Source organism: Rhinocladiella mackenziei, assembly GCF_000835555.1.
Source record: "Rhinocladiella mackenziei CBS 650.93 unplaced genomic scaffold supercont1.3, whole genome shotgun sequence".
Classification (NCBI taxonomy): domain Eukaryota; kingdom Fungi; phylum Ascomycota; class Eurotiomycetes; order Chaetothyriales; family Herpotrichiellaceae; genus Rhinocladiella; species Rhinocladiella mackenziei.
In genome coordinates, this window is record NW_013550602.1 from 2,595,579 (window position 1) to 2,610,402 (window position 14,824).

At 49.8% G+C, this 14,824-nt stretch overlaps 5 protein-coding genes across 5 annotated transcripts; 4 read left to right on the plus strand and 1 right to left on the minus strand.

Moving 5' to 3' along the window:
* Window positions 1-2,094: 2,094 nt before the first annotated feature.
* Z518_04459 (uncharacterized protein) lies at window positions 2,095-3,402 on the plus strand (the record flags this gene model as incomplete). The annotated part of the gene is made up of 2 exons (XM_013418165.1): window positions 2,095-2,283; window positions 2,344-3,402. The coding sequence occupies 2 exons, from the start codon at window positions 2,095-2,097 to the stop codon at window positions 3,400-3,402; spliced, it is 1,248 nt and encodes a 415-aa protein (XP_013273619.1).
* Window positions 3,403-6,506: 3,104 nt separating this feature from the next.
* Z518_04460 (uncharacterized protein) lies at window positions 6,507-7,698 on the plus strand (the record flags this gene model as incomplete). The annotated part of the gene is made up of 3 exons (XM_013418166.1): window positions 6,507-7,142; window positions 7,205-7,585; window positions 7,639-7,698. The coding sequence occupies 3 exons, from the start codon at window positions 6,507-6,509 to the stop codon at window positions 7,696-7,698; spliced, it is 1,077 nt and encodes a 358-aa protein (XP_013273620.1).
* A 1,621-nt stretch (window positions 7,699-9,319) lies between these two features.
* On the plus strand, window positions 9,320-11,236 carry Z518_04461 (uncharacterized protein; the record flags this gene model as incomplete). Its single annotated transcript, XM_013418167.1, has 4 exons — window positions 9,320-9,670; window positions 9,717-9,930; window positions 9,983-10,038; window positions 10,097-11,236. 4 exons carry the CDS (start codon window positions 9,320-9,322, stop codon window positions 11,234-11,236), a joined length of 1,761 nt encoding a protein of 586 aa, XP_013273621.1.
* Window positions 11,237-12,253: 1,017 nt separating this feature from the next.
* Window positions 12,254-13,191, plus strand: Z518_04462 (uncharacterized protein; the record flags this gene model as incomplete). Its single annotated transcript, XM_013418168.1, has 2 exons — window positions 12,254-12,320; window positions 12,410-13,191. 2 exons carry the CDS (start codon window positions 12,254-12,256, stop codon window positions 13,189-13,191), a joined length of 849 nt encoding a protein of 282 aa, XP_013273622.1.
* Window positions 13,192-13,735: 544 nt separating this feature from the next.
* On the minus strand, window positions 13,736-14,380 carry Z518_04463 (uncharacterized protein; the record flags this gene model as incomplete). Its single annotated transcript, XM_013418169.1, has 1 exon — window positions 13,736-14,380. One exon carries the CDS (start codon window positions 14,378-14,380, stop codon window positions 13,736-13,738), a length of 645 nt encoding a protein of 214 aa, XP_013273623.1.
* Between the last annotated feature and the right edge of the window lie 444 nt (window positions 14,381-14,824).

Below are 14,824 nucleotides of genomic sequence, written 5' to 3' on the forward strand. Positions count from 1 at the left end.
GTTGAACGTGTCTTCGACGTGGTTGAAGTGAATTTCTTTTTCTATTCAAATGTTTGAACCAGGCCAAATACTGCTTGGACACCCTGCATGGTTAGCTGCTTGCTCACACGAAGTGAAACGAACAATATTGCCTCGCATGTTTTGGTGGCGTCCCTGCAAGTAACCATTTCAATCCGTGATCGACACGAACGTCTGCTGGATTTGGCACGGTCGTACTTCACATAATTTCCTCGCGCTCGAGGTTCTCTCGATACTTACCAATGAATTCCTTTTTGGCAGCTCATCTTTGTCAACGTCGTCGGAAATCGAAGTCTATCATCTCACCAACAGGAGGCACTCGTTGATGTTGCAATGCTCAGGCTCAAAGCCGAGTTCGGGGAATTTAGACAAAGTTCGGCAGCCGCTTGCTTGAGTCTGGTAGACTTTCGGGAACTCAATCGTGTGACTCCACGAGCGAGGCACTATCAACCCCTGTGGAGTCCTCTAAAAATGCTTGAACGCGTGGGCAAGTCAAAGCGCAAGCTAGTCAACTTGATCTGGCTGACACAATGGATGTCAGTGATGAGTGAGCTACTGAACAGGGATCCATTTCCGCAAACACCATTGACCGTTCCGTCACAGATTGATCATTCATTTCTTGCCTGAAAGAGCATCTCTGCCGTGATCCGGGGTCGTTTGCAACCAGAAGAAACATGATTCGTTCGACAACGAAAAATCGGTGTTAAGTCTCGCAATGGGTATTCTCTGTCTCCATGCAGCGTCAAGGTCCATGAATCAGACTGAATTAGCATTTTTTGATAAAGATATTTGCTAATGCGAGAAGCCTTCCTTGTGGAACGAGTTTGTGTGCCTTCAGTGGAGCCTGGCGAGCTTGCTTCAGATAAGACCATGACAAGGCCATGGTCAAAGCTCTACCAAGTACAGGCTTAACAAAAAGGATCGTCGCTGTATGTCTATCACAACAGTTTCGGGTGTCTATTTTGGGGGGAAAGTTTGCCATCCCACTGGAACACTATGGTCCCGGCCGCCATCTTCCCGTTGCCAGGTCCCCGTTGATAAGCCACCAACTATGGTCCCCTCTGGACGGGCAGTTGTTATCACAAGCTCATTGACCTCCGAGTTTTGTAATCCCACGGTTCGGAATTGCAACACAACTTCGGAGTTTTATGTTCATCATATGAAACAAAAGAGGTCAATTCGGAAAGAGGTATTCCTGGAAGACACACTCAGCCACAGGGACATGCCCTAGTAAGGATGCAGAGTCCTGGACAAAAAATTACGCAAAGACATTGTCCTGGCTAACGTGGGAAGGAACTCAGTTGGGGAGGCCCAAAAGCAAGAGCGGGTTTTCTCCCAAATCCCACATGTGCTTGATCGCAGGCCATCTATTCAACAGAATTCGAAGCGCTACTGAGCTTAGTCGCTCACTAATACACGCCTAAAACGGCCCCATGAGCTTTTCCCAAGACCCGTGACCGTTTGCTGGGCAGGAACACTTGATCAAAACGTCCACCGAACACGCTTAAGTTCGAGAGGCTGGCCATTGCCGGAACTCCAAAGTCTGGCTGATGGCGGGGCCATACAGAGACCCTGTGGACCGCCGTGGCCTCCACCACCAACAGCTCAAGGGACTCATTAACCTTCCCTTGGCTAGTGGCTGCGAGCAAGGATCACCCTTCTCTTAGCCGCGTTACCGTTCACCATCAGATTCAAACTTGCCAGCCCGGGGTCGCTATGTTCCAGCACCATTGAGAAGGGAAGTCCTGCAAACTAACCTGGCTTAGAGGTGTAACGGACTTCCATAGCTTCTCGATGAACGTTGGACATTGACCCCCGGCATTTGCAAGACGATAACCTATCACGCTTCTGGGCCACATCGCATCTGACCGGTCCTAATTGATGTCAACGACTCCCGGAGAGTCGAGTTTCTCAACCTCCATCTTTCTATCTTCGATTGTCGTTGTCGCTGTCAACCATCTGTCAGTACTCTTATTTGGGTGCTTTCACATCGCCGATTCTCCATGAATTGAATTCGTCGATCTGCGAGTGGACCCATTTAAATTCATACTCTCGCAAGACTTTTCCGCCTTCGTCATGGAGATCGCACATACTCTGTTCGCCCGGATACCTGTGATATCCGCCACCCAGAAAGGTCCTGTTGTCAATTTGGTGTCATGGGTTGCTATGACTACTACATGTCTGGCGGTCATTACTGTCCTCATTAGTAAACTGATCGTTCTGAGGAGACTGGTGTGGAATGATGCTATCATCATTGCAGCCATGGTAAGTCGAGCAGAATGATTGCATTGGAGACATGCGACACATTCTAATTATCTCTTCAAGCTATCTTCCATCGGATTCACCATTGCCATCAATAGCCAAGTAAGCCATGGTCTAGGCTCCAAATTGTCGACCGTCTCAAGTGCGGAGTACGCGGGCTTTCAAAAGGCTGGATATGCGTGGAATATCCTCTATATTGCTAGCTTGGCCTTCAGCAAGGCTTCTACCCTCTCCCTTCTTATCGCATTGTCACCAAATAGGACCTACCGTGATCCCATGCTGGCCGTGGGTGGGCTTATTGCTGTCTGGGCTTTCACTGCCGTCATTGGGAGTGCATTCCAATGTGACCTTCCACACCCGTATTTCATCACTACCAACGAGTGTTTCAGTCAGGTCGGGTTCTGGGACGCAATCGGTGTCATGGATATCTTAAGCGACTTCACCATCATGGCTCTTCCCGTGATATTGGTCTACAATCTACAGCTGTCTTTGCAAAAGAAAGTCGCAGTCTGCTTCGCCTTCTCGTTCCGCATTTTCGCTGCCGGCTGCACGATATGGCGCTTGAGCGGAATGCATAAATTCTACGACCGAGACGCAGACATCACTTTGGACAGCTGGCTACCAACCATTGCGACCATTTTGGAAGTCTTCTTCGGCGTCTTCTCAGCATGCGTTCCTCATCTGAGACCGTTCATGGAATCGATCCAGGCCGGCTATCTTTCTGGGGTGATCCAAGAAGGAGACGGACGCTTCGGCTATGGCAACGACAGCTATTTAATGGGCAAGATGGCTCAGAGCAAAGCCGCCTCTGCGATCCGAAGCCAGGCTCTCAAGACCGAGGCTCGAAGTGATAGCTTCGAACTTCCCCATCAGAGAACTAAAGGGGTCGAAGCCGCCGACCGTCATGGTATCGGCCATGCTCTGACCAGCAGTAACCGCGTCGTGATCAATACCGTGCGAGGCGGTGCGAAGGTGGAAAAGGACAGCACCGGATCAGTACCGGAGAGGAACAGGAGTGAAAGTATAGGGTCTGACGGTGCCAGAAGTCATGTGAGTGATGGCAGCAAAGCTATGATCATTAAGACCACAAAGGAATGGAGCGTGAGATACCAGGATGTATGATGGGAGATGTCAATCCTCCTTTCGGTGTTCTACGAATTTCTCTGTGTTTTTGGGTCCTACAGACTGGTGTGTCGTCCAAGCGAATGCGTTGCAGCAGGTATGCGTATAGGATTGTGTGTATGTATTCTACGACATATGGGTTTGATCTCCCTCCTGCTTCTGGGAATTTTTTTTTTTTTTTTTTTTTGTTGGCTGGATGTTGAGGAAACAGGGCCTTGAGGGAAAAGAAAAGGAAAAACCAAAAAGGATATGAAGCTGGTACTCAGGATATCCTTTGCTGTACAGCTAGAGACGGAATGATAGAAATATATCTTATGAACAACTCAAGATTAGTTTCTATTTTTCCCCTTTGGTTATTGGCCTCTCGTATCCGCTCATGCATGACCGTCAGAACTCCGGATCGACTACGGCACCAAGGACGATCTTTTCCGTGCCTCCACGCCATGCATGGAGCAGAATACGAATATCGCCGGTCTAACACCTACGTGAGGTGTGATGAGCTTGGACAGTCGAGTTCCGACTTTTGAGACAAAGTCTTGACTCGATTGATTTTCTTAATTCCCATGTCTGCGTTGCGAACTTGTGATCCGTCTAACGGTTCGATGATCCTCAAGGAGAAAGAGACAGCAACAGCCACATCGCTTCCGGTCCCTCTCTCACATAACCTTACAAATTCACCCTAGCGGAAGCCCTGGTCCGGGTCATGGCCCTGGCTCCGACCCTGGCCCAAGTACCTCACTCCGGATGTACGCCGTACCTGATATGGGAAGGGCGAATAAGCGATTCTGACGCAAGCTGCAACATGCAGCAGCAATGTAGCAGGCATGTTAGCTGGCCAACTGGGAACAAACCACGTCACCGTTCCTGAGTCCATCTTTTGGATCACATATCTAGTCGAGAAGTAAAATCACAATTTTCCTAGTCGTTCTGATACAGTGACACATTCTATGTGCCCCCGGTCCATGTCTACACCAGTCCATCCGAGCAAGCGCTGGCCCTTGGAGGGCAGTGTAGCGCAGAGCAGTGGGGGTTCACTATGCCGGTACTGGTAGCTTATGCGTTCGCCGGACTCCAGTTTCGTGTCCTTGAGGGTCCAAAGCAAATTACCGATAGTGCCTCGCGCAGGCCCTCAGGAGCAAAAGCAAGTTCTACAACCACGGTGTGGCCATGCCAGGTACATACATACAGTGCACAGTTGATAGACGATAGATAATCGAGAGCAGAAGCAAGCAAATACCAAGACACGGCAAACGGCAAGGCTAGGAAAGGAAATGTGATGACAAGGCACCGCTGCTTTCGGCCTGCCGTGCTCGGTGTGATGTTTCTTCTTGCGCCCGGCTAGACTACTTGTCGCACGAAATCAGGATGAAGCTTGGCAGTTGAGGAAGGGAAGAACGGAGGAGCCCACGAAAATACTATTGAGTATCTTGAAAAGAGTTTGGTGTCTTGAATCTTGACCACGCGGACAGTTACCGTGGTTGGCCAAACTGAAGCGGATGCGAAACCTGAGAGTAAATTACAGTCTTTGAGTGCCTGGAGTATGAGAGAACGTCACTACGAACATACGACCACGACTACATAAGAAAGTGTTCCTCTTTCTCAATCTCTCGTGGATATCATTGCCATGCATGGCATTTGCGCTAACTAGAGACCCCTTTAAGATGCATTGAACCACGGTCTTTTGCCTTTGCCTTTTACCTTTTGGTTTCGAAGCAAACAGCGGACAGAGTTTGAGCTTGAAGGAGCCAACACGTTTGAAGATCAGGATGGGCAACATATGCCACGCAGGTGCTTTTGCCGTTTGGTTCGAATATCGATCGTCGGCAGTCTCCAGGTGAGTTCCTTTGCTGGCTACTGGAGGGAGAGTTGATGTCTCCTTTGTCCCCATTTCAGGTGCCTTTTCCTTTGATTCGCCTGCAGAGAGCCGGGGAGCCCAAAAAAAAACAAAGGGGAAATAATAGGTGTATTAGGTAATCATGATCACGTGTCGAAGCTAGCATCACGTGGTATCCACGTGCAGTCTCAATTGGGGGGTATTATTCTGTACACCAACTTTTGTTATTCTGTACACCGGAAAACCTGCTTATTCTGTACACCATGCCTCAACTCTCCTTATTCTGTACACCACCACCTCTCTCTCGCCTTATTCTGTACACTTAACGCTCTCATCCTGTTATTCTGTACACCGCGCTAACAGAGCTTGTTGCCGTTGGCCCGGCGATGGCGAGAAAACACTAGTAAGTGGCGTAGCTGTGGAGGGGTGACGCGTTAAACTCTCCCCGTTATAGGTGGTTGCGAAGCAATAAACACATTTGATTCCCTTTTCCTTGGTAGATAAGTACCGTGCATTTTGAGCTTCTCTGTATACTTTGTAAATTATTGTGGCCTACACAGCCGGATTTGTGTAGAGATCCCCTGCACGGTCGATACCTCGTGCTGACTAAGGTAACAAACCAGCGCCCATAGGCTTGGGAGGACCGCTCATAAGCCGGAGGGGGAAACCGCCCATGAACCGGGGGGAAACCGCCCATAAGCCGGGGGGCAACTGCCCCGCTTATGGGCGGTTCCCACCCAAGCCTATGGGCGCTGGTTTGTTACCTTAGTCAGCACGAGGTATCGACCGTGCAGAGGATACCATCGTTAACCATCATTTCTGCATTCTATATAGGCAGACTTAGGTGTTGTGACATCACGTATCTTCGAACTGCGCAGATAACCGGAAAAATAAAAATCCGGACCAATCAAAAGCGGTGTACAGAATAACAAAATGTGGTGTACAGAATAACATTACCCGTCTCAATTCAACTCCTCTACCAAGACGAACTACAAGAGAAAAATACCACCTTAACGAATTAGCAAGGCGGACTGGGCCAATTCAAAACATGGCTCGCAGGCAGCCATCATTCTTATTTTTCAGCTTCATTTATCAGGCTCAGAAACTTTTTTTTTCACGCCTCCTGCCATACTGTATGTTAGCTAGCCCACTCGACAGGTGGTTCTAGCATCCATCTCTCTGGCCTCGGGATTCTGTCCCAAAACCAGTGGAACGTCCCTGAATCTCGAGCTCCGGAAATTTTTCTCTTGAGCTTGTATCTTGCGCTAAAATGAGCGATTCAACTCGGTCTCCGCTACTGACCATGCGTGCATGGACGCATAATGTCCAAGGAATTCCGTCGAAAGTCCTGTCTCTTTCCAACGAAGTGCCCCGACCTGCACTGAAATCCCCCACGCAGGTCCTAGTGCGTGTGCGATATGCAGCCTTGAACCCAGGGGGCTCGATCATGGTGCAGCTCTGCCCTTCTATTCTCCGGACAAAGCCTTGCATTCCAGAAATGGATTTCGCCGGGGAAATCGTACAAGTGGGCGACGATGCCGCGGCAACGCATAGCTTCAAACCGGGCGTCGAAGTTTTTGGCAGCATCCCTGTTCCCGAACATTTGAACGGGCAGGGTGCCCTAAGTGAATTTGTTTCTGTGGATGCAGCGAACATCTTGCCGGCTCCTGAGAAGGTGGACCTGCAGGAAGCTGCGGGTTTGCCAGTGGCCGGCCACACAGCCCTGACTTTGTTGGACAGTGCGAAGCTCGGGCGAGGCCAGAAGGTTTTCATCAACGGAGCTCTGGGAGGGATTGGATCGATGGTCACACAGATGATTCGTGATGCTATAGGAGACGAAGGCTACATCGTCGCGACGTGTTCTGGAGAAAAGGCTGCGTTGCTGAAAGACATAGGCGCTGACATGGTAAGATTTCCAGAGCCTGCCTTTATCATTCTTTTTCAGGCCTTGGCGCTGATCTGAGGAAGGTCATCGACCATCGAGCAAACTCTCCCGTCCATCAGTTTCTGGCCGAAAAATACTCGAATAACAAGTTCGACGCTGTTGTTGACGCGTATGGCGTGCAAGAACTAGTTGACAATTGCCACCGCTTTTTGAAGGAAGGCGGACCATTTGTCACCGTCGGCATTGCCTTTAAGGAGTATACGTACTGCAGCATGCTCTTTGCCGTAAGTCGAATGCTGAAAAACGTCCTGGTACCGCGGTTCCTCGGCGGACCTCCAAGAAAGTATGTCCAAGTATCCTCGCTTGTGACTCCGGAAGGACTTGAGAGGCTGAAGAAATTCTGTGACGATGGGAAAATGACAGTTCCTATCGATTCATGCTGGGAATTTGAGGATGTTTACAAGGTCCGTGCTCCTCGATCGCTTCTTCGAATCCGAAATGCTGATTTCACGATCAGGCTTACGAAAGAATGCTCAGTTCACGGGCCAAGGGAAAGATCATTGTCAAGATACACTAGAGAGCCGAGACTCTGAACATATTGGAAGAAGGTAGCCACACGCTTTTATCCTGCCTAAAGGTGCACCAGCAAAATATCTTAGTGCAACTGGGCATTTCAGGACTTCCTCATCCAGACCGACTCAGACATTGCGCATGCTAATATTGTCGAAGCGAGGGAAGTCCAGCTTCCGGATTCGCCTTCGCATGTCCCGACTCACTGAGATGACGTAGGGTCAAGGGTAGCAATACGATCTCGTTATCGGACAACGTTCAGAACTGTAAAATAAAATGCGTCAATTGAGCAATTCTCCTGATGAACGGTGGCGGGTGGACACGGATATTTCAAAAACTTGTCCATGCCTCGTGATGGCCAGGTGCAAGGGCGAAAATGAGCTAGTTATCCATTCGAATACACCAAGAGAATCCCATGAGCCTAAAATTTGAAGTGGATTAGAAAAACATGGGTTGATTATGAGGTTGTGTTGTCGGTGCTTACACATCTTTGACCGAAGAAGCGGGTGCAGGTCCATTGAGGATACCATTGCGCCATGTACCCTCTGTATCTATCTGCGGTCTCGATGCTACCTCCAACTGCAGTACCGGGTTCAGCCGACCAGAAAATTTGATATCAAGTGACATCAGGTGACTCGGCACATCAAACGGCGAAATGGCGACGAAAGCCGAGCGTTTGCCGCTTCGTCGTCAGTTGCCGGTCAGAAAAGATCCCTTGAGGTAGCATTCTGGGCCAAGCGGCACCATACTGCGGCACCGACAATCAATCTCTCTCACACAAGCCACAACTACCTTTTCTGTGCACTTCGAATTCCCCCCTGATTCGACCTCTCCAAACCCAGGTCTTCCTTCGCTGCTTTCTCGGCTTACGTGCTATTCGTATTCGCCTCCCCCACGGGGTAAAATGTGCATGTTCTCACGCCCAAGAACATCGAATATTCTACAGTTTTTCTCTAGATAGGATCGCTCGTCATCGGTCAAGTGATCCACAAGCAAAGCTGACAAGAGGCGGAATGTACATGTTTCATCGTGTCCGCGCCCTTCCGGTAGGCCCGATCGCCTTTGCCTCCATTGCTGTGAGATCACCGGGACCACTTAAGCCGAGCAGCTTTCACGCCACGGTCCACTTAGGCTGACCATTGTCCCCTGCACTTCACATATACAAACAAGGCTTGATCAAGCTTGATCTGGGATAACGCAGCATCAAACCAATGTCTACCCCGGCTACAAACGTTGAGCCAATAATTTTGCTGGTCTGGTGGATCAAAAGATGGTCTTCAGATGGATCCATCCTCTCAAGCTACGCCCAGGAGCCTTATTACTACGTCACGCGATCAAGAAGTTGGCCGTCTGCTTACAGAACTCCTGGAGAAGTCACTCATTTTGCTCCTCAATTGGATGGGAGGATGAATCCTCCCCCCCGTACTCAACCCAATGTCATCCGCGCTCCTCCACTTCTCGAAGTAACCTGACGGAACAACCTTGTCCACGTGCGATCCCATGACTTTCCCCCTGCTCCTTTGTGGAGGTTCCTTGAGCAAGTATAAGATCAATGTCTCCTCCAGTCCTGTCAGAATGACTCAGTCTCACTTCGACTTCCAGGGTGATTGAACCAGACCAAAGGAAATATGGGGTTTCTCAAGTCACCGAAATTCACGTTCAAGAGGCCCAAGCTGACTCGAGAGTCACTCGGCCTCACCAACTATGTCAGCTATGACCGATACAATCCTCACTCCACCGGCGCGACGGATGCCCGAAAATCATTGGGCAATTTGGATTTTTCACCACTACCACGAGTAACATGGGCGTCTTTCTGGATGGGTATTCTCATTTCGATGGGCGGTTTGATCTTCGGATACGATACTGGTCAAATTTCGGGTTTCCTGGCCATGCCAGATTTCTTGGAGAGATTTGGTCAGCATCACAGTGATGGTACAGCATATTTTAGCAATGTCCGATCGGGTCTTATTGTGGCGATGGTGGGTCATGTCCTCTCTACTGGCGAAAGTCGGCTAATTTGTACAGCTTTCAATTGGTACCTTGATCGGTGCTCTGATTGCCGCTCCCATTGCCGATTATATCGGCCGACGACTGAGCGTCACCTTTTGGTGCTGCGTTTTCTGCGTCGGCAATATCGTCATGATCGCATCCGAACATCACTGGTATCAAATTATGATGGGTCGATGGGTCGCTGGTCTTGGTGTCGGTGCTCTGTCATTGCTGGTGCCCATGTACCAGGGTAAGTCTGTTCGTTATCAGTTAACTTGAACCCACGGCTAATATCCACATAGCCGAAACAGCTCCTCGTCACATTCGTGGAGCGTTGATCAGCACATACCAGCTCTTTGTATGTCCCGGCTCCAATCCACTTGCATGTTCCATATCGGTACTAATGTGTCCTCCAGATCACTTTGGGTATCTTCTTGGCGGCTTGCATCAACTATGGGACTTATGAGCACCAACGTCACAAATCCGCTTCATGGCGAATCCCTATGGGTATTGGCTTCATCTGGGCCTTCATTCTCGGTGCTGGGATCTTGTTCTTCCCTGATACTCCCCGTTTTCTCTACCGCAGAGGAAAGAAAGAGGAGGCCAAACAAATTATGTACAAGGTCTATGGTGCTCCTCCAAACCATTACAGTGTCTATGTCGAATTGGAAGAGATTGAAGCCAAACTCCGAGCCGAAGCAGTCCAAGAGGGGCTCATCAGAGAATGGATCCATATGTTTTCTGCTCCCAAGATGGCCTACCGCATCCTCCTTGGAATGTTACTACAAATGTTCCAACAGTTGACCGGCGCCAACTACTTCTTCTACTACGGCACTGTCATCTTCCAGGCCACCGGGATCAACAACTCGTTTGTCACCCAAATGATTCTGAATGGCATCAACTTTGGCACCACCTTCTACGGTCTCTACATTGTCGAACATTACGGTCGTCGCAGATCCCTCATGGTCGGCTCGTTCTGGATGTTCTTGATGTTCATGATCTTCGCCAGTGTCGGCCATTTCTCTCTGGACCGTGATAATCCACCAAACACCGAATCCAGTGGCACCGCGATGATTGTCTTGGCCTCATTTTTCATCTTCGGGTTCGCCACCACTTGGGGCCCCATGATTTGGACTATATGCGGTGAACTTTATCCTTCCCGCTACCGCGCCAAAGGTATGGCTTTGTCTACCGCCTCCAACTGGCTCTGGAACTTCCTGCTCGCCTTCTTTACTCCGTTCATCACTGGCGACATCGATTTCCTCTACGGCTACGTCTTTGCTGGCTGTAACTTGGTCGGTTTTCTCCTGATCTACTTCTTCGTCATTGAAGGTCAAGGCCGAACCCTCGAGGAGCTGGATACCATGTATATCCTTGGTATCAAGCCATGGGAGAGTCGTAAGTGGGTAGCTCCACCCCCCGAGGAGATTACCAAGATCAGAAGAGAAGCCGGCACCGAAGATAACGTTGCAGAAGCTGGAGAAAGCCAACCCCCTGTTGCCAATGGAGCCAATGATGATGCGAATGCAGAGAAGGACTTGGAGCACCACGAATAGATTCGTTCAGACAAAAAAAAAAAAAAAACCTATGCAACCACGAATAAAGAAAGGGTGTCGTCGGATTGGGAAGAGATGAAAGAATCAAACACGCTAACAAAAGACGAGGAAGATAAAAAATGGAATTTTCATCGAGGCTGGAAGGAAGAATGAGCAAAACAGAAAGAGGTGGAAATACCCTGAGCATTTCGCGCTGTCATGATACACGCATACCTTACGATCGCTAAGTTTGATACCACGTGTGTTAACATACCTATGATAGCAGTTATGACTGCTAATCCAAGTAATAAAATAACATTTGAAAGAATGTATTCTTCTCCCGTTGAGGCCCCCCGTCTGCAGAGACGGAGATATCTCTCTCTGAGCCTCACCCACACATTACTCCCAATCAGAAGAGAAGGAAATCCGAGCATGGAACAGCCTAGTACGAATTTGAAAATGACTACAGCCTAATCTCCTTTACTCCGGATGTACTTGCCATGTCTGACAATCCAACGTCAGAGCTGACGACGATCCACGCCTTCGCCGCATTGAAAAGAAGAATGCTCGATAATGAGCCTCTCCTGCAAAGAGCGCCTTGCCGAGAGCCAAAGTCACCTGATTTAATCGTGGCCAGCGCCCGAAGGTGAACGCCATCGAGCGCGGCTGCATTCATAGCTGGGTTATCAGGCAAGCTCCACGTTTCGACCACAATACGCCGACGCCACGCAAACAGGGCAAAGCGATGTTGCCCGAGTCATATCGCAGAGTCTTGCTGGGCTTGGATTAAGGGAAAGCAACCGGATATCTAGATTTCCTCACGTGTAGAACTGCGATGTACGTCCGGAAAAACGGCTCGAGACATGTCGGCTATTCAAGGCGTCGGTTCTCTCATGACTTCCTGCTGCGGGTCGGACTTGTGTGATTCATGGCCTTACGAGAATATCTTCGCAGGAAGTACACCCTGCCATCCAAAAGGTTGGAAAATGGGGCAGCTGCAGTAGATCTTGAAGCTTGTCGTGAAAGTGATACATCTACATGGCCAAAAACAGTCGATTACTCTCCTCAGCAGCCCGTCAACAGATACATTTCTTCGGCCAATTAAGTACGATATCCCCCTACATAGCCTCCGACAATGACTTAGTGACATCCTCAGGACTACTGACGAACATCTTGACATTAAGTTTGGAAAAGGCAGAAAATCTCGTCGCTGGAAAGTCCATGAAGGCCTGATCTGTTGGTACTCAGAGTACTTTCGAAATGGCACAGTGCCTCGGACTACTCCTGGCGACAGTATGAATACTGCACCGGGGACGACTACTATTTTTACTGCCACCGGATTTCAGGAATCGCGAACAGGAAGATTCGATTTGGCCAACGAAAACCCGGCTGCATTTGAGCTTTTTCTCGACTGGCTATACAGTAATAACAAAGACGCTTTAGATTTCTCGGTGGCTGGGACATCAGATACTGACGACAAGGCATGGAAGGTCTTCGCCGTAAAAGCCTCCATGATAGCTGACAAGTTTTTGGTGGCCGATTTTGCAAAATTTGCGTTGGGAAAAGTCATTCAATATGCCAGTCTTCTGGATGTCTTTGACATGGAGACTGTCTACGAAGAGGTGCCAGCCGGTACACCAATAAGGCTGTTCGCGGCACGATGGGTGCGATTTCGACTCAGTCAACGGCCGAATCTATGGGAGTCGTCGCATAGTCGGCAGTTTCAGAAAGATCGAAGACGTCGTGAGCCTGCACGCGGTAGTGATATTGGCCATGCAGTGCTTGATCCTCGCAGCTTCGAAATCGTGCATTGGTTCAACGAATGTGGTAGAACAGGGGCTGCTTGTGGTCACGCGACGATACCAGTGCCAGCGCCGGTATCGGCAAGATCTAGTAAAACGACGACTGGAAAGGCTAAGAAGGAGGATCTCGATCGCGTATGGCAGAAACGAAAACAGACACGACAGCCGGTCTAGGCAGGTGAGAGCTCTGATTCCAGCCTTCTTGGTTGCGCACGGTTCGATTTTGATCCAAATAGGCACAGTTGTCCTAGGACTCGGTATTTTGGTTCTGGTCATCTTGTTGTCTGTCAGATTCTGCCAGTGCGGAGGATGCTCGGGTGGTCACCGTGATGGATGCCACTGCTGCGATTGCGACTGCCATCATTGGTGTGCGCATCACGCTTTCTTGTTCTGTTGTAGTTGTGACGGCTGTCAGTGCTGTGGAGGTTTTCCGTTCTGCTGCTTCGTTTGGTGTTGCTGTTCTGACGGCTATGATGACGGTGGGGGTTGTTGATTATTATGTTGTTAGATGTATTTGTCCTTACTACGACCTGATTAAGGGGCTGGTGGAGCTAGAACAGCTCCCTCTGACTACGGCATCGACCACGAGATTGCAAGGAATACATCGCTTGATCCTCGGCCGGTCAGTCATGTCGACAATCGTTCCCATCGAGGCTGTTCGAAATCAATTTCACAGATCTACCAGAAATGCCACGTGGGCAGCCACCTACCCCCCTTGTCACAAAATCTTCCATGCATCCATGAGTTCTCTCGCCGTCGCGACATGCGCAGTAGTCGGCAAGACCTGTGTCACCAACATCCCATGCAGACCAGGAACACTGTCAAAGCAAGCGTCTTCGGCAACCGTGACAATGTATCCTCGATCCGTCGCAGCACGAGTCGTACTCAACACACAACCCGAAGTAGAAACGCCGCAGAGAACAAGAGACTTGATGCCCTTCTCTTCCAATGCCTCCAAAATCCCATTTGACTCCAGCGCCGAAACCAAACCCGGTGCCCTCAAGAACGTCATCTCCCAATCGTTTTGGCCTAACGGAGCAATCGCCTCATTCTCACGGCCCAGCGCCGGTGTCGCAGCCAATTTATCCTCATACCACTTCCACCTCGCAGACAATTTGGATTGGGGTGCAGGTCTTGCCCCTGTGTCAACGAGACAATGGAAGACCGGCATGCCCTTGTAAAGTGCCCAATCACGAAGTTGCGCGGCGACATTGAGGACGCTGTCTCCTACGGGACCCAATTTGGTGACCACGAGGTTCTGATAGTCCATTAACAAGACGGCGGTTTCGGAAGGGGACTTGGAGAGTGGCGAGCCGGGGTCGGTGGGGTTGAAAACGGCGCCGGTGGTAGTTATCATTGACATGGCTTCAGCTCTGGCTTTGGCTTGGGCTGCTGGGCCGTGAGAAAGAAGGCTTTGGAAGGGAGGACCTAGGTAAGGCTGGGCAAAATAGGGGGTGGGAGGTGGAGGCGGGATCAATCCCCTCTCAAAGGAGCGCACTTGTGGTAAAACTCTTGTCTCTCTCACTGCAGTGTGCAAAGTTGTTTGAGGAAGGAAAGGAAAGTTCGCATTTCCGCCAAAATATTAACCTACATATATCATCCCACTTTCAACCCCCAGCTCTTGTCCAGAGCAGCGTTTGTGAATGGTAGTCCTGGTAAATACGAAGGGGGGTGATGGGTTCCCCCTCCCACTTTCCAAAGGGTTCTTATTGGCGCACATGGAGATAAGAGCTGCAGGCGAGCCGTTAACGCCGGGGAGCAATACATATGCAATATGCTCCCGACCACAACCGTGGTCGGGAGATGG